General features: G+C 43.9%; 1 protein-coding gene across 2 annotated transcripts in view; it reads left to right on the top strand.

Moving 5' to 3' along the window:
• The window catches only part of OSBPL5 (oxysterol binding protein like 5), a 219,276-nt gene that overhangs the window by 125,772 nt on the left and 74,058 nt on the right, over nucleotides 1-19,446 (top strand). For both annotated transcript variants that reach the window (XM_090032528.1, XM_090032527.1), the window contains one exon: nucleotides 8,233-8,306. In XM_090032528.1, the coding sequence (XP_089888654.1) occupies nucleotides 8,241-8,306 (66 nt within the window). In that variant the 5' untranslated portion in view covers nucleotides 8,233-8,240. The remainder of the gene's footprint in view (nucleotides 1-8,232; nucleotides 8,307-19,446) is intronic.

Genomic DNA, 19,446 nt, shown 5'->3' with positions numbered 1-19,446 from the left:
GCAGTTCAGGAAGAGTGGTCACTCCTCAGGAGAACGATCCTGGATGCACAAACAAAGTCTATTCCATCTTGGAGGAAAGGCAGCAAAAGGGCACAGTGGCCCCCTTGGCTCTGCAGGGAACTAGCAGACCTCCTGCATTTGAAAAGAAAGGCCTACAAAGGATGGAGAATGGGATCCACCTGCAAGGAGAAATATTCTGCACTGCTCCGAACCTGCAGAGAGCAAACCAGAAAAGCCAAGACTGTGACTGAATTCCAACTGGCTACAAGTATCAAGAACAATAAAAAGTCCTTTTTTAGATATGTGGGGAGCTGGAGGAAAAGCAAGGGCAACATTGGACCCCTGCTTAACCAGACAGGACAGTTGACAACCGACGCCCAGGAAAAAGCCAACTTTCTAAATGGGTATTTTGCGTTGGCCTTTCACCAGTTCCATGGGATGCCCCTGCCCATTACGGGATGGGAAGGCCCGGGTGAGGGAGATTCCTTACCCTCCATCAATGCTGACCTTGTGAAGGAACACCTTGAGAGGCTGGATACCTTCAAGTCAGCTGGCCCTGACAGTTTACACCCCAGGGTACTCAAGGAGCTGGCAAGCATCATAGCTCAGCCCCTGGGACAGATCTTCGAAAACTCCTGGTGCTCTGGTAAAGTGCCTGAAGACTGGAAGAAGGCCAATGTGGTGCCTATCTTCAAGAAAGGGAGGAAGGTGGATCTGGCAAACTTCAGGCCCATCAGCCTGACCTCTATCCCAGAGAAGATCCTAGAAAAGATTATGAAAGAGACCATTCTCAACAGACTGGCTGATGGCAAAATCCTGACGGATAGCCAGCATGGGTTTGTTGCAAGTAGGTCTTGCCTGACCAATCTTATTTCCTTTTATGACAAGGTGACCTATCACCTGGACAAGGGAGAAGAGATTGATGTCATATATCTTGACTTCAAAAAAGCCTTCAATCTGGTATCCCATGATCACCTTTTAGCAAAACTGGCCAACTGCAGCCTCGACTTCACCATGGTCTGCTGGCTGGGGAACTGGCTCCGTGGTTGGACCCAGAGGGTGGTGATTGACAGAAGTCAATCGTTGTGGTGCCCTGTGACCAGTGGGGTCCTCCAACGCTCTGTCCTTGGACCCATATTGTTCAGCATCTTCATTAATGATGTGGACATTGGTGTCAGAAGCAGACTGGCCAAGTTCGCTGCTGACACCAAACTTTGGGGTAAAGCATCCACACCTGAGGACAGGAGGGTGATCCAGGCTGACCTGGACAGGCTCAGGAAATGGGTGGGTGAGAACCTGATGGTGTTTAACGCCGAAAAATGCAAGGTTCTCCACCTTGGGAAGAAAACCCGCAGCATGCTTATAGGTTCAGCAGTGCTACGGTGGCTAGCACTATGGATGAAAGGGACTTGGGGGTCACGATTGACCACAAGATGAACATGCGCCTTCAGTGTGATGCTGCAGCTACTAAAGTGACCAAACCACTGGCTTGCATCTGTAAATGCTTCTCAAGCAAATCCCAAGACGTCATTCTCCCATTGTACTCGGCCTTGGTGAGGCTGCAGCTGGAGTACTGCGTCCAGTTTTGGGCTCCACAATTCAAAAAGGATGTGGAGAAGCTTGAGAGGGTGCAGAGGAGAGCCACATGCATGATCAGAGGTCAGGAAAACAGACCTTATAATGAGAGGCTGAGAGCCATGAGACTCTTCAGCCTGGAACAGCACAGGCTCAGGGGTGATCTGATGGCCACCTATAAGTTTATCAGGGGTGTTCACCAGAGCGCCCCAAAGGCAAACGGTCACAAACTCCTCCATGACCGTTTCAGGCTGGACATAAGGAAGAACTTCTTTACTGTCCGAGCCCCCAAGGTTTGGCATAGACTGCTGCCAGAGATGGTTCAAGCACCCACTTTGAACGCGTTCAAGAGACATTTGGATGTTTATCTTGCTGGGATCCTATGACCCCTGCTGACTTCCTGCCCCTGGGCCAGGGGACTGGACTCAATCTTCCAAGGTCCTTTCCAGCCCTAATGTCTATGAATCCGTGGAGCTCTGAAGACTTTTTCCATTGATCATTTCCATCCTCTTAATGTTGTGCCTAGATGTTGAATTGGCAACCCAATGAAGGACTGTAATTATCTCCCACCATGGGTGGATCTAGGATTTTGAGAGAGGGGTGCAGATGGTGTGGTGCCTCATCTTATATAACACAACATACAAAAAAGAAACTGAAAGAAAAAAAAAAGTATTGGAATGTATATTAATTTGCATATAATATGTATAAAAACACAAGGAGCTAGGCAAAAATAATCACAAGATGTTGCTTATTTAGTCCTGCTGTCATTAGAATTAAGTGTACATCATTTTCAGATTAATAAAACAAAACCAAGCTTTATTGGTTATCCTTTATTATTATCCTGAGCATCTTGACAGTACATCCAATGCTTTACTGAAAGTTCTTTCCACACCTGAGTTAAAGTTCACGTAAGTTAACATTTCCATACCTAAGTTAATTTTCTAACTAGAGTTAAAAACAGCCTGCAGGGCTGTGAAATAGAAGCTATATTACCATTAGCAGCTAACAGACAGCAGAATTGCAGAAGAAAGGATAGCTTGATTAGTGGGACTATTAAAAAAGAGAGGATTGTTAACTCCAGTTGGAATAATAAGCTTAGAAGAAATCAGGTAGAGTGTGATGAGGAGCCACAGAGTTATGCGACTTCCTCACAGCTGCCTGAATAATAATGCTGCTGCTTTTGTTGGATGGTTGGTTTTGCACTTTGAGTGAGCCAGGAATCAAAGGGAGGTACAACATACCATTCCACACCTTGGATCTGCCTTGACTTCCTACATCCTACCACCATGTCTAGCATGGCTGTGGCAGTAGACTTCATAGGCACAGGCTTCAGGGCTGTGAAATAGAAGACTAGTCCTGTGTGGCTTTAGCATGTGTAAATACAAGAGTGACAGACTGTAGACCTCAGCTAAAGCATATTGTAAAGGCTCTCTGAAATGAGAATACTGGTCTGTACCCAGAGGAGGGAAAAAAAGAGGAACATGGCTTTTGGTCTGCTATTCTTACATATAACCACCAAAATTACTGTAACTGGAAAAAAAAAGAAGGGAAAGTCCACAAACAAGAGTCCAATTTCATTTGTTTCCCCTGTTGGTGTCCCTGCCTCCTGAAAGGAAAGGAAAGAAGGAAAGAAAGAAGAGATTTTCTTTGGAATACAATGTAATAAGCTGGTAGGGGGAGTAGCTGAAACTGTATTTAACTAAGCTTTTTTATGTTGATTAGACTTCACTTTGCTGTCTCTCTAAACAATTTATTTGATTAGTCCTGACACATGAAGGTCACCCAAATTTGGAGTTTCATGTTTCAGACTCCATAGTTCATGCCTAGGAGCACATTCTTGCAAGCTGAAAAGGAAAGAGTTGCATCTAAAAGTGTAGTTTCCTGGCATTTCTAGCCTTCTGTATTAACAATTGCCTCCTGAGAACAGATTCCATTTCTAGTACAAATGTCTGGACTTCCTATAGCGTCAGTTAAAATAAGGTATTAAGCATTACATAATTAATTCCCCACAGAAAGGAAAACAAACAGAAAAAGACTGAACAAAATAATTTGTGCTTTTCAAGTAAATGCAGCTAAAGCTCTTTTAAGGTGAGCAGCAGAAGGAATTGTGTTTTTGTACAATTGTTACTCTGTGATATGTATTAAAAAAATCTGTCCTCTCTTTGGTAAAGAAGTTGTAGAGCAGCAGCATCACAAGCAACAGTAAACATTTAGTAACTACAAGGAAAAAAAGGTGAGGGGGGAGACCTTTACTTAATCTGTTGATACCCTTAGTTTTGTTTAATTTTATGAGCACCTACGTAATAGAAACACCTGACAAACACTTGGAGGGAAAGCTTCTTCTGAAAGGTTCACACCTGCCCACCCTTTCAATTACAGGCTAAGAAAAACTCCTACTCTACACCATTAAGTATGCCTCCTTCAGAATCAAAGAAGACAAAATTCAATATAGCAAAGGTTCATAAAAAGCATCCAAAGACCTCTGCTTTCAGGTATCATGCTTGTGACAAGCCAAGCAAACTGAAAATGGTCCAATTATATGTATTTTTTCTCTTTTCTATAGGTCTGTTAGAATTATTAGCTACAAACAGACAAGAAGATTAGCATAGGTACTGTTAACACACTTTGAGATTTAGAAGCAGTATGGCTTCCTGAATGCCCAGCATTTGACTTAGAGTCAGTTTTCTTTTTTTAGTAAGGCATTTGCTGTAACCTGGGCAGTAGAAAAAGGATGAGGGGGCACATTTACAAAAGGCATATAGGCAGCTGGTAGGCTTTAGAAAAGCATTTTAGCAGATTATGCATTTAGTTTTTATTGGCCTCAGTGGAAACTAAGCACCTAACTTTATAAGCAATATTATGAGTCCTAACAGGTACCTGTTTGTATCTTTTTATCTTCTAAATCGTTTCCTAAATGTGGACCACAATCTATATAAGGCAATGAAATTCTAGCCTAGCATATACCTCCTGAGACTTGACAGATGTTACTGTAATAAAAAAAAAAATCAATTAAATCTGAACAAGTGTTAGTCCATTCTGTCTTACTAGATTTATTGTCTACATTTCCTTCAGTAATTAACCAGATGCCATATCAAGAAAAGTTATAAAGCAATCACTCTCATGCTGTGTTGAACTAATCAAGGCACTCTTCAACAATCTAGTAATTCAGCTTTGTGCTCAGAGAAAAGGGGCCCTACCAATTATCAGCTATTCTGGTTAAGTTATTAAGAGAGAAATAAATGGAACTGGTAGGCTAAAGCTCAGAGTTAAAACTCAAACAAAAGAAACTTGCATTTGAGAAAAAATATAGGTATGCATTATATCCACAGCATACAATGTAACAGAAGAACGAGAGAGGGATATCAGTAGCTCAAATACATAATATGCTGGGCTATAGTATCTGAAACTTTTTGTAAAATATCTTCCTTAGCACTTAAACCCCCTTCCTCCCAGCCATCCCTTTTCTAGAAGTGCAACTGGCCTACTTCCTGAATTCTTTCTTATCGTATAGCTCAAAGCTTTGCCTTTACTTTTTTATGGCAGCCCTCCCTGTTCTGCTGAGTGGCTGGCCCTTTAAATCTGCAGATTTAAATAAGTTCAACCTCTAATAGTAGTTTTGTGGTGGGGGAAGTAGGAATGGCTGTTTCTGTAGCTAGTAAGTACTTGGTTTCTTTTATGCTTAGCTTGATTTTTCTTTCCTTCTTCTTGAAAGGATGCAGGTTCAGGGCCTGGGTGGGGTTTTGTCTCTAAGGGAGTGTCCAGACAGGCTCTTCATGAGTTTTCCCTCAATATGCTGGTTCTCTGTCTTCTTTTCAAGAAGACTGTTTAAACATGTAATTACTTAAGAAACCTAAGTAGTTCCTACATGAACTACAGAGGACTTGCAAACAGTACAACATACAGAAGCTATATAAATTGTAGGCCAAATGACCCTCAAAAGGACTTGATTAACTGTTGTGATTTTTTTTTTTTTAATTAGAGAAAATAGGAGTATCTATAAGGAAATTCCAGTTTGCATAGTGCCAGGGGAGAACGATGATCTACAACTCAAAAGATGCCCATCATCCTGTTGTTTACATGCTAAGCTTTTAACCCTATCATGCAACCAAGGCAAAAATCTTCCTGCAGTGCAATTTTTAAATTTTTCTGTATATTTACCCACAAGGTGTGAAACTTTTATTTAAGTAATAAGGTATAATTGAGGGGCTGGTGTGAATTAATCTTGTTACTGACAAATGCCACTGGTATCAACTTCCATCCCCGTGAATGACAAAGGTATCTTATGGCTTCCGTTAACTTTAATTGGACCTGAAGACCATATGCTGCCTTCCAATGCATATGTATGCACAGACAGAAAAATATACCCACCTGCATGGAGGAAGCTAATGAACTAAATTCAACAGCAGTAGAACTGAGTGAGTATTTTAGCTACCACCTGGTGTAGGAGATCTCTGGAGATGAAGAGGGTGGGGAGAAGTGCTAATGCATGCAAAGCAAGGTACCTAAGAGCATTTAGGACTTTCTCCATATAGTCCCTTCTGGGTCTCTCTCTAGCCATGATGGCACAGTTGATTTAGTAACTCTGCTGCCAGCCTGAGGTTTTCTGCTGGGGGATATTTTTAGGCAGTCTATGTACAGGCTGGGCTGTTGAGAGTTAGGATGGTTTGGTTTTTGAGGAACTAGCTTGGGTTTCTGTGATTGGGGCTTATTTCCTGGTTTTAGCACCAGCTTCCCTTATGACCTTGAATATGTTCCTTAACCTCCCTCTTCGTTTCTCCATTGCGAATTGGATGAGATGCTCTTCTTTCCTTCTCTCTGAGGGCATTTGTTTTGCTTCTGCTTTGTAGTGGGGGAAAAATATGGGAACTAATAGATCTGAAGCTATGGTCAGGCTTAGCTCACGATGCTGGAAAGTGAATGCATGTAACATGGTCCTGAGTCTAGGCAGCATATCTTATAACTGTAAGAAGGTGAAGTTAAAAAATACTGTTAAAGTGATCAGGCTCCAAAGGGCTGATCAGTGACTATAACCAGTACAGCTTTCTGCAGGGAATCTCAACAACGCTGACTCATGAAATCTTATCCCTCTTACAGTTATGGTGTTGATTCTTTCTTTCTTCAGGATAACTGACAAATCCAGTTTTCTCTCACAGTTGTTGTAATGAAGTTATAACAGAAAACATTATGACACTGTATTCTCCACCAGCCCCCACTACTAATTTCTCTCATCTTTTAATTTTTTTAAATGACTGTTCTGCATACTTCTTAAGACTTGTCTTTTTTTACTGCCATGCCAAAGTTGTGCTTGATTCAGTGATACTGATGTTGAATTCCTCTTTCTTTGTTGTCCGTCTCCTAGTTTTTGCAATGCTCCATTTCATAGTTTCTGCGCTTTTTCTGTATATACATGAATGCATGCAAAATTACCTTTTTCATATAGGCGAGTAGTCTCCCAGTCTTGTGTGGGACTGAAGTACTCATGTGAAATGATTTGTATAAGGTTTCTCATTTGTGGTACTGAATACTCCAAGTAAACTTCTGGCTCCATTGATATCTGTGCCAATGCTCCCCTTAACTTCAATAGAACAAGAGTTGTCTTTCTGCCTTTCATTTGGTTCCCTTTCTATTTTTGCATTCACAGAGGAGTCCAAAACTTCTAATGCTACTTGGCTGTTATCATTGAGTAGTTTTTTGATGTTTTAACCAGTTAAATAACCAGTTTTGATGGTTATTTATTGTACTGCAATAGGATATTAGTCTTGGCAGTAAAACAATAGTCTGATCAAGTGCTGTGTACTTAATAGCATTTATGAGCTTTCCTTTAGTATAAAGCATGATTTCAATTGGCAAAAGGTGCAGAATTTGTGCAGATAATGCCAGCGCATTATCCTAAAAAAGGTACATGTTTATATACATAGTATATTTTAGTGACTTAAAATGTATATATTTATACATGATGGAAACCTCAAGCCCCTCGCATATGCCAATTATTAGCAAGTATTTCTTGAAGCAACTACCCATTAGCCTTTATGATCTCATGACCACCCCAGAATGCGTGCAACTTTTTGCAGCTCCTTCTGTAACGTTCTGAGTTGTGTAATATTGATTGGGAAAAGGATAATGTAATGTCAGATGTAATAAAGTGTAGTTACTGAATAAGGAGGATAAAACAAAACATTGAATAGCTTTTTAGTACTTGAGCATCATTCATTCTGTGCTCTGAATGAGGCAGGAAGCCTGTGGTAAGGAAAATACTATGTAGTAATGTGATTAAAGGCAGCATCATAATGCATATATACCAGGGGACTAAATTAAGGCTGTAGAAGTGACATTCAGTCAGGTATTTCCTAACCTTTTAAATGTTTGACTTTGCAACCATAATGACTCTCCAGTGTTGTCGTTTTTAGATGTAATTTTAAATAGTAATAATTAAAAAGCAACCTTCATTATGTGAATTTATTACAATAAATGTAATACCTTTGCAGAAGGTAAATTGCACATAGATCTGTGTGATTTTAAAGCCACGCCTGGCTTTCTGTTGGTTGCTCTATTATTATTTGTTATGTTAGCAGTGGTCTTTTTAAGGGCTAATGGCTTTGAGTAGTCCTGGTCGCCCACAGCAGTTCTCAGTTTCTTCATTTTGTTATTCTGTTGCAGGAAAAGACATGGAAGGAAATAGCCCGTCAATGGTGAAGGATGAGGCTCCCCAGACACCAAACTCCATTAGCAAGGTACTGTGGCATGGGGCAATAACTTTGCTATGTCTCGCTTACATCTCTTTTCAGGTTTTGTTAGTGATTGATCAATTCAATATTGAACATGTAGGGTTCATCTACACGAGCAATTAACTCAATGTGATGAACTCTGGAAAACTCCTCCCAGGCACAGCATTTAAACGAGCACATGGGACTATAGCTATTTGAGCCTAGGCAGAGCATCCCCAGGCTGGAAGGAGGCCTGGGGAGTCAGCCCCAGGTGGTGGCATCGGGCATGGAGGGGCTGGCTGGAACACAAGGGTGCCCAAAGAGCGGAGCCATGTGGCTAGGCAGCAGACAGGGGTCTGGCCCCCTGCTGCCTGGGCTGACCAGGCACAATTTACACTGACAAGGTCAGTGTTTACATGTGCACTTAGACACAGTTATTTTCACTGCTGCAAGATATTACTGTCCTATATTAACATTATATTGCTGTGGTCTAATAGCATCTCATGTGTAGGCTTTTACCGCTTTGGTCCAAAAGTGCACTGCCTCCATTTTTCTGTATGCTGATGCACATTTTGCCGCTTTTACAACCGCATGCAGCGCAGTGCAGTTCACCTCGGCTCGTGTGCAGAGCAGACTTGATTAATCAAGTCTGCACTGAAACAGCATATCTCTGGCATGTTGTAGGATAAAAAAAGTATGTGTATAAATGCTCTATACTGCAACAAATTAGACTGCTGTGCAGTTACCTGCACAGCATGTGTGAATGCACCCATAATCACTGAGAAGTGTGAAGGGTGTATATAGGCTTTTCTTAATCCCTGCTTAAGGCTTCTCTGTTGGCCAGCAGACTGATTTATAGGTAATGGAGTGAAGACCTCTCGGGTTCTTTCTGATGTGTTTTGATGGATGTTATTAAGGTCTTGGTCCTGGTATTAATCTTTCCAACTTGAGGCCCTAATTTTTTATTCTGCTACGACTGTCTCTATATGCAAAGGTGGGAGTCTTTTGGAAGGTTGTGGAGCTTTAACTAAATGTGTACTTGAAGAATAACAAGTCCCTCTACAGCATTAAGACCAGTTAGCCCCTAAGAATTAGAGATGGGGCACAACTTAAATATTTTATCAACACTTGTCTGTTGCCTTCCAATGTCTAGTTAGATCCAGGTTTGTTTTTGCTGACCAAAGCTCATGATCTTGTACTGAGCTCTCTTCATTCAGACTCCATCCATTGCAGAGCTCCTTTGAAGCACCTCAGAGTCCCAATCCACATACCAAGGGCAGCAAAAACAAAACTAGGACTCCCTCACTCCTCTTCAGCATTGGAAGCAATTACATTGGCAACTAAATGTGCTAGAGCTGCAAAAATGTACAGATGCTGTTTTTCATCATAATGGTCTGGTCGCTTCAGGTGAGGTCTTTAATACTTGCAGATGACTTGGTCACAGTTTGGTCCCCAGCTAGGTTCCATGCCTGTAGTTCTCATCTTGCCCACTCTACCATGGCTAGAAAAGTCTAGATTAAAATCATGCCATTCTGCTCTTCTGTTTTCCTTTCCAGCAGAGCATTTTGAAACAAGGCTTGAAAATCTGTCACAAATGGGATTCAAACAATAGCTCCATGGGCAGCCCACCAGCCTGTTTGTACTAAAACTGCCTACCAGCCAGTAAATTACTGGCATCTACAATGATGCAGCTGTTCTTCTGCCTTTGTGGATAGGAGAAAAGTGTTTGACATCGTGTAGAGAGGGATGTTGGACTGGTACTGCTCTTGGAATTATAGCAGAGCACGCCTCAGCTGAAGCAGCAAAGCAAAAGAAACCACCTATTTGGGTTTTTTTGGATCAAATTATTTTCGGTAGGAAGTGTTGGGCTGACAACAGAGGCAACCCTCTTGAATGAGTACAATGGTAGAGAACCTTCCCCAAAAGCTCAATTTTATTATTTATTTATTTTTGTCTCCACATTTCTGGGATGTGGGTTTGGTCAAAAGCTAGAGATAAGCTCTTGGACTTTAGCAATTGTTTGGTCTGTCTGAGACTGTTAGCCAATTAACACAAGATCTAGGGCAAACAGCTGCTCACTTGAAACTGCCCTAAGACCACTAGTGCATTTGTATTGGTAGTGATCATCGGTCAGATGATCATTATGTTTGGACCATGCTAGGCCTCAGGTTCCTAAATACTTGTAACTTTGTCATGACCAAGCTCCTGAGTCACTTCATTCTTTGTTATACCACTTCTCTCAGTTAGGCATAAGACAAGACTGTGTCAGCAAAGTAAATTAAAGCAGCTGCCCCATTTAGGCAGCATAAAGAAGAAAGCATTTTAGGTCCTATGGCAGTGGTTCTCAACCTTTTTTGAAGTTGAGGCACCTCTCCATAACACTTCTGAAATTAGGTGGTGCACAATCTCAAACTAATTTACATATTATAGTGGTTACCTTCTTATGGAGGGGCCAGGCAGTAGGATATATCTGCCTATATTCTCACACCTTGTGGCACCATTAAAAGGATCTGGCAGCACCCCATGATGCTATGGCATGCACCCCAGTTGAGACTCACTGCTCTAAGTGGGAGGCGGGAAATATTCTGCATGTTTGAGCTGTATCTTGCCCAATAAATGTAACTGACCTTATTACAAATCTGTGAATCTGTAGCATCGTTCCTCTGCTGTGTATGTTTTTTCCAAAATATGTTGACTCTCTTAAAGCGTAAATGGAAGAGGAGGAAATATAACTTGTGGTGGGGCACTGGACTGGGGCTAAAGAGACCTGGTACTGCGTCTGTGAAGTGCCCGTCACTGGGGCCCTAATTCAACTGAGACTTTAGTGCTCCTTTTCAATAGATTGCTCTGCTTGTGCCATAATTGTATTTAAACTTATTATGTGACGGAAGGTCCAATGTTGCCTACCATTAACTGATACACAACTTAGATTTGCTTAGGTTGTCACAAGCGAGGTTTTTGGTATGGTTGACTTATTTGAAGTTTTGGGTTTTTTGGCTTGCTTGTTCGATTTTTGCATTCTAAAAGATGAGTCTAAATGGTTGCTAAAAACTTCCCCCATTCCCTTTTATTTTTGTTGCACAGTGAGAGTCCTTGAGCTTGTAATGATGTATCAGTTTCATTTTAATAGAGCCACTGCAAATCCTAAGCTGTCTTTAAACCAATCATTTGAGTTCCAGGTGGCAGCATGCCTTGAACCTTTGGAGTTAATTATAGCCACATTTACATTCAGAGACACGATAAAAGATCAGTCACAACTCTGGCAGTGCACAAGGGTTTTTGCCATTTACCCAGTGAATCAAGGAATCGGGACCAGATTCAGTTGGCAGGAAGATCTGATTGGATTCAAAACCCAAATCGGTGAAGTCCAGGAACAAAATGTTCTTTGTGTAGGCTCAGCATAGTCCTAGAGAAGAGTCCAAGCATTCCAGGCATTGCTTTTGCCAGTGGAGCTGTCCATGATATTTCATTACAGTAGTTTACACACAGATATGGGAAACATAAGCACAATTATTTTTCTAATTTGCTGCCGGTGTCAGGATTTGAGTAGGTGAGCCTCAGCACTGCCAAAGCAGATGAGGATGAGCCAACACAGTCTCAGGATAAGTAGCCTAACAAACCAGTTTGCAAAGATGTTGTGACTTCCTTCACTTTGTTGTCTTACCCAACTCTTAGCATAAAGTCTGGAGGACTGAAAGCTGAACAGAATGGAACAAAAGGTCAGAAGGAATCTCTTCATAACTTCTATTCCTCACCAGCATCCACGTGCCCTGCTTCTTTATGGCTAAGTACAAGTATTTGGGGAGGTTACATGAGGTTCAAAATGGCTGCCCAGTTTAAACTTGGCTCATCCTGGTGCTAAACTTCTACTTACAGACCCAGTCTCAGTGACTGGCAATCATCAGCAGTTCCATGCACACAAACCAGTCTAAAATAGCAGAGCTTGGTTTAACATGAACTTGCATCTATGTAGTATCAAACTTTATTCAATTTGGATCAAACCAGTGCATGGAGCTCCTACACGCTTTCCCTGTGTAGCCCTGGCGTGGGAAAACCCAGTCACTTGGCCCAGTCCTGGGACTGCTCTTTTCACACTCCCTTGACCCCTGCTCCCAACTGGGTTTTCTGGGTTGGTTTTTTTTTTTGTTTTTTCCCCACCTCCCACTGCTCCCAACCAGCCAGGTCTTTCAACGCCCATCCCACAAGACATTTTGTGTGCAGCCACTTTTATCAGCATTTGCCACTACCAGAGCTGAGCAAGTAAGTCCCAGTGGAAAGAGGGGTGGGAAGTATGCCCAAAGAAGAGGGGGCTGGCCCTGATGATCTCACAAGGTCCCTTCCAGCCCTAGACTTCTGTGAATCTGTATGGGTGTAAGCTTGTTGGGAGGGGGATCCCACTCCACCTGCAGGTCATTCCTGCCCCCACAACCTTCATGGCTTGTGCCAGCCCCTACGCACTGCACCTGTGAGTTGCGCTAATATCCACCTCTCGTGGGTTGCACCACCCCTCATCCCTCAGCAGACTCCCAGGCCCTCCAGCCTGCTGGACCCCCAACCCCCACTAGACCCGCCCCCCCATTCTCCCCTCCTGCATCCTGACTTACCTGAAGTCAGGCAGCCATTTTGATCCGATTTAACCTCCCCCTAAGGCCCCCAAATATCTGTACTTAGCCTAGATGAAACTCCCATGGCCAGGCCGAGGAAGTAACTTTTTTCCTTAATTTTCAACATTAAAAGGCACAGGGAGTCTTGCCTTTAGTTGGTCTAGGATTTTGGCTTCAGTGTCTGAGAGGAAAGAAAATTGAGGGAAGTATTGGATGCACACAGCCATTAATCTTCCTGAACACTTCACTGAACAGAATGGATGCAAGTTCTACTACGACAAATGAAAATAGGGAGACAAACTCATGTTAAGCTACAGCAGCATTACTGTGTAACCCTGGGCTAATGGTGGTCATAACTCTACCCATCTGTCCTCTCTCAGGTACTGAGACTAAATGGAGTTACTAAAACCAAAGGGATTTATTAAATGTTGCAACCAAACGTATTTTAACTGACTATTCAAGTTTTATATTTAATTTTAAATTATTAAATATTTAATGTAATGCTTTCCTGACTTGCTTGAGTAATTGGACCACACAAAAAGGTATGAAAGCTACATCCCACATAACAGCAGGGAAAGCCTCTTTACTGAAGAATTCAATGGGGCCCCACTGAAACTACAGACAGGTATACCGAAACAAAAAAAAAGGAAGTTCTTTTTTTACACAGAATGGTGTTAACTTGTGGAACTCATTGTCATAGGTGGTTGTAGAGGAAAATAGTATATCCAGGTTCAAAAAGCCATTAAACAAATTCATGGAGGATGGCTCCATTGGGAGCTATTGAGTATAACAGTTGGGGATCTATTGTCTATCATCCTTTAAATCAATTGTGTTTTGCCTTAGAAAGGGTATGATGGGATGAATTAAACTAAATATGCCATGTACATATAATCTCCCTTTTAAGGCTTCTACTACTTGCTACTGAGAGAGGATGCTGGGCTAGACAGACCATTGTGTAACCCAGTAGGGCACTTATGTTCTTAAATTGGTTTGAATTTGAAATGGAATTAAAGTTACAAGGCAGCAAGACTTTCTGTGGCACTTATAAAAAGAAATATTCTGTAATACACTATTCTATTTTACCTTATCAAGCTAATCTTTTTAAGCTTAACCTAGGGTTGCAAATTGTAACCCCTCCCCTCCCACCCACCATTTGAAGCAGAGGGCAGGGGCAGACTTAAACGACATTGTAACGGTCCCATAAACTGTGACCTTGACTTTAAAAATTGCTACTTTATTCCAGTAGAGAGGTACAAAATGTTTTACTAAACTGTAGTACAACAACTTTAGTGCAGTTATGAAAAATACTTAAAACTCAATGGTTATTTTCCCCCTTCCCCCCCCCCCCCACACACACACGCACTTAAAGACCAATAACAATCAAACTTGCTTATTTTTATGTCTATGTTTGCCCCTTGCTACTTTTTGTTCATTTTGCTCTTGCTCTTATGTGCACAAACACCTTTTATCATTGCATTGTCACTGAAGTAGGAAAATCTTGTATACAAGCTAGAAAGCTGAGGTTCAGAACAAGTGATCTACTCAATGTTCATGGGTAGTGCCAAGATGTATTAGAAACAAGACAACTGGAATTCTAAACTAGGGTATTATTTGCTGAACAATTCAGGGCCTGAGTCAAAACTCGGTTAAATCAATGGGAGCCTTTACGTTGAGTCACCCCATGCTTTGGATTAGGTGCTTAAATAGCCTTCTGTAATGCAATAAATTAAATACCACTGAAGATAATGAGGCTGTTCCTGATAATGTGGGTGCAGATGAGTTACATTTCTCACACTGTCAGGCCCCTGAACATGGCCATTTTAAAAGCTCTCTGCAGCCATGTACATGTGTTACATCCTGGCTGTAGAGCAATCAGGCAAAAAGTTAACCCTTGTTAAATCGGCTATCTGCTGAAGGTGCTCTAGAGAGGTGCACCTTGGGGAGCTTCTATACAGATTCCCTGCGAGGGTTATGTGCAGATGATTCCACCCACATACCATGCCCTCAGTTTACCACAGGGAGAAGGCAGAGAGTCTCTTCCTTGTGCAGCAGGGCTGGGAGGAGGAGAGCACAAGGGGCATCTGGGGAGTGTTCCCTAGCACCCCAGCACTTGCTCCCCTGCCTGCTGGGAAATAGCTGGCTGGAAAAGCGGGCCAGCATTCATTCCCCCATGTGGGGTGGGGTGGGGGGAGGGGGGCTTGGGGGAAGTGTGTCCCCCTGCCAGTGCCATCAGGTACTGGGGGCACTTTCTGGGGTGTGGTCCCAGCCAGGGCATCCCTGATCACTGGGCTGGTTCTCCCCCCCCCCCCCCACATGTTGCCCCATGTTGAGGGGGGCCTCTGGGAGGTTGCCCCACCACTAGTACCATCAGGTCTTAGGGACACTTTCTGGGGGGGGAGGAGGGGCAGTGTCCCAGCCAGAACCTCCCAACCCCTGATTGCCAGGCTGCTGTTCCCTCCCTACCTGCCTGCAGTCAGCAGGCTGAGAGCTGACTGGCATGTATTTCCCTGGGGGTGGTGAGGAGAGGAGCATCCCACCCACAACAGGTGCCATTAGGCCCTGGGGTGTTTTCCTGGGGACAGGGGAGGGGCACCACCCCCATACTGGGGAATGCATGTTGGCAGGCTCGGCTGGCTGTCTCCAGGCAGGGTGGTAGGAAACAACCCCCTGCCTAGGCAGAAAAGAGTTCTGGGGCCACATGACCCCAGCCAGATGCCTATCAAGTCTTCTCTTAAAGACCCCCAAGGTAGGGGAGAGCACCACCTCCCTTGGAAGCCCATCCCAAATTCTGGCCACGCTTACCGTGAAGAAGTTCTTCCTGATATCCAACCTAAAACTGATCTCTCTGTCAGTTTGTGACCATTGTTCCTTGTTACCCCAAGAGGCGCCCTGGTGAATGGAGCATCTCCGATCCCTTGCTGCATTCCCCTAATGAGTTTGTAGATGACCACAAGATCACCTCTCCTCCTTCTCTTGAGGAGGATGAAGAGGCCCAGTTGCCTCAGTCTCTCCTCATAGGTCTTGTCCTGTAAGTCCCTAACCATACGAGTGGCCCTCCTCTGGACCCTCCCAAGTCTATCAACGTCCTTCTTGAAGTACAGTGCCCAAAACTGGATGCAGTACTCCAACTGCAGTCTGACCAATGCTGCGTAGAGGGGAAATATCACTTCCTTGGATCTATTTGTCATGCATCTGCTGTTCCACGATAAAGTGCAGTTAGCTTTGCTGATGATCGTGACACTGACTCATTTCATCTTGGAGTCTGCTATGATTGAGTTCCCTTTCCGCTTCTGTGCTGCTGAGAGGGTCACTTCCCAGCCAGTAGGTGTGCTGGATATTTTTGCACCCTAGGTGCAGCACTCTGCACTTGTCCTTGTTGTAATATGCATCCTGTTTGTGTACTGCCCACTTTTCTAACCTGTCCAGGTCTGCCTGCAATCGTTCCCTACTCTCCGGCATATGCAATTCACCCCGCAACTTAGTATCATCCACAGACTTGGACAGAGTGCACTTCACATCTACATCCAAGTCACCGATGAAGATATCGAAGAGTACAGGTCTAAGGACTGAACCCTGTGGGACCCCACTACCCACATCCTTCCAGGTCAATACCAACCTGTCTACTACCACTCTCTGGGTGTGACAGCTAAGCCAATTTGCCACCCACCAGGCCATGTAAATATCTATGTCACAGCCTCTTAATTTCATCATGAGAATGGGCTGAGATACTATATTGAAGGCTTTGCTAAAATCCAGGAAAACGACCACCTTTACTCCTGCGTCTAAGAATTTTTGACCCTGTCATAAAAACGAAACCAGATTAGCTCATGCCTGACCATCTGCTACAAATCCATGCTGGTTTCCCTGCTGCATTACTTTTCTCACTGGACTCCCACAAATATGATCCTTCACTTTTTCAAAGACCTTTCCAAGGATGGAGGTGAGACTGACTGGCCTATAATTACTCAGATCCTCCTTCCTGCCCTTCTTGAAAATAGGGACCACATTGGCCCTTTTCCAGTCCTCTGAGACCTGACCTGAGCGCCACAAGCGCTCAAACAGCCGTGCCAGTGGCTCTGCTATGACACCAGCCAATTCCTTCTGTACTCTCAGATGCCGCTTATCCGGGCCTGCTGACTTGAACACATCCTGTCCATCCAAGTGACTCTGCACCAAGTCAGCGTCAACAGTTGGTAGGCTGGTATCCCTCTGCCCATCTAAGAACCCATTAGGAAACTTATCTTGCTCAGGAGCACTGAGGCAAAAAGCTCATTGAATAGCTCAACCTTGTCCCCCCCCTCTCTGTCACTAATTGCTCCTTCTTGTTCAGTAGGGGACCTATGCTGCCCTGCGCCTTCTTTTTACTCCCTACATACCTTTAAAAAAAAAAAAAAAAGACTTTTTGTTGTCTTTAATTTGTGTTGCCAGCCTCAGCTTTGTAATTGCTTCAGCCTTTCAAACTCCATTCCTGTAAGTGCAGGCCAAGTAGATATACTCCTCCTTGGTAGCTTCCCTGTGCTTCCACTGCCTGTATGCCTTCTCTTTTGCCCTTAGGCTCCCCTGGATTTCCCTGTTTAGCCAAGAAAGGTTTTTGGCTCCTTTCCCCCTTTTCCCTCATACTGAGATAGTCTCCCTCTGTACCCAAAGGATCCCTTTAGAAACAACCACCCTTCTTGGACTCCCATCTCGCCAATACTCTTATCCTGCAGTACATCATTGACTATGCACTCTGAAGTTAGCCTTCCTAAAGTCAAGTACTTCCACCCTACTAGTTATCTTACCACCCTACACGATATGGTAAATTTGATTGATTGGTCGTCACTGTCTCCAAGGTGACCGTGAATCTGCAGCTCCCCTACCAGGTCCTCTCCAAGTAGCAAACACCAAGTCCAGTAAGGCATTCCCTAGTGGGACCATATACCTCCTGTGTTAGTTGAAGGTACTGCACGCAGGTTAAGAACCTACGTGAATGGTTAGATTTGGCTGACTGCTCCTCCCAGCAGATGTCAGAGTAGTTTAGTTTCCCCCATGACAACCATGTCCCTAGATGGTACAGCCTCTGAGAGCTGCCTCAGGAATTCCAAGTCTAGCGCTTCCTCTTGATGTGGTGGTCTGTAGCAGACCCCCATCACCCAAGTCCCTTTCCCCTCAACCTCCATGTATCCTAACCCACAATGCCTCAACTTTCTTCTCCTCTGATCCCATTTTGATTAGGGTAGATGTATAATGCTCCTTTTACATAGAGAGCAACCCCGCATCTTTCCTCCCTACTCTGTCCCTTCTGTACAACCTGTAGCCCTCAGTGTGTACCACCCAGTCATGTGTAGGGTCCCACCAGGTTTCCGTTAGCCCCACTAAATCAAAATTTATTATCTGCAAGCAGAAGTGTGAGTTCTTCCTCCTTGTTCCCGATGCTCCTAGCATTGGTATAGAGGCACTTGAGCCCTCTGAATGGTGCCTTTTGTGTGCCACTGTTCTGATGCCCAAAGGGCCCCTTGCTATTTACCTGGAGTGTACTGTTGCATGTCTCGCAGTTTGTAGGCTCTAGACTCTCTCCATCTCCTCTTCCCCATACCCCATTGCACTTAGTTTAAAGCCCAACATAGGAAGTCAGCCAACCTGTAAGAAAAGAGCCTCTTACCTCTTGTGGAGAGATGAAGCCTATCGCATCCCAGGAGGCCCCTTGCATGGAAGTGTGGATCGTGATCCAGGAAGCCAAAACCCGCATGATGGCATCAGCTCTGGAGCTGCAGGTTGACTTAATGCCTACTGCCACCTCTGATGGGGAGGATTGATGAGGAGACTGCCTGTGCCCCCATCTTCCTAAGTCTGGTCCCCAGAGCCCTATAATCACTCATGATATGGTCTGGACTACTCCTGGCTGCATCATTTGTTACCACATGGATGAGGACCACGGCATAGTTGTCAGAGGGCTGGATGAGGTCAGCAATCCTCAGCATGATGTCCATGATCCTGGCTCCAAGCAGGTAACAGATCTTGTACACCATGGGATCCGGACAACAGATGGGTCTCTCTGTTCCTCTCAGCAAGGAGTTGCCCACAACGGTGACCCAGTGTCTCTTCTTCTGCTTACCTGGCGAGCCCTTGACTCAGTGATGGCAGCAGACCCTTCCAATGCACTTTCCCCCACTGTACACTCTTCTAGTGCAGGCAGGGGCTCATATTTGTTTCCAAACTGTACCAGGGGAGCTGTGTCTGCAGCTGTCTGGCCCCTGAGGTGACTGTCAGATATCAGAGCTTTGCTCAGTAAATGGAGGTTTCCTTGTAACAGCTAATGATCACTCGTGCTATGATTGCATTTACTAAGCAAGTCTTAAGTGAAGGGGGCTCCTATTATGACTAAAAGGTGTACCTCCAATAGGACAGAGTATAGCCAGGGCCATCAGTCTTGTAAATGAAAGATCTAGCTAGAGAATCAAGAAGAGCTCTCCTCCTCCTCCTCCTCCTCCTCTAGCCCATGGAACACATCTAGACAGGCTTTTGCTATGTGAAATTGCTCTCAATCTCATAAAGCAATGAGCATAAAGCACAAATTTTGTGTT

The sequence above is a fragment of the Crocodylus siamensis genome, chromosome 2, assembly GCF_052110815.1.
Source record: "Crocodylus siamensis isolate JL-2025a chromosome 2, ASM5211081v1, whole genome shotgun sequence".
Taxonomy (NCBI): Eukaryota; Metazoa; Chordata; order Crocodylia; family Crocodylidae; genus Crocodylus; species Crocodylus siamensis.
This window is presented reverse-complemented; position numbering and strand designations above follow the sequence as displayed.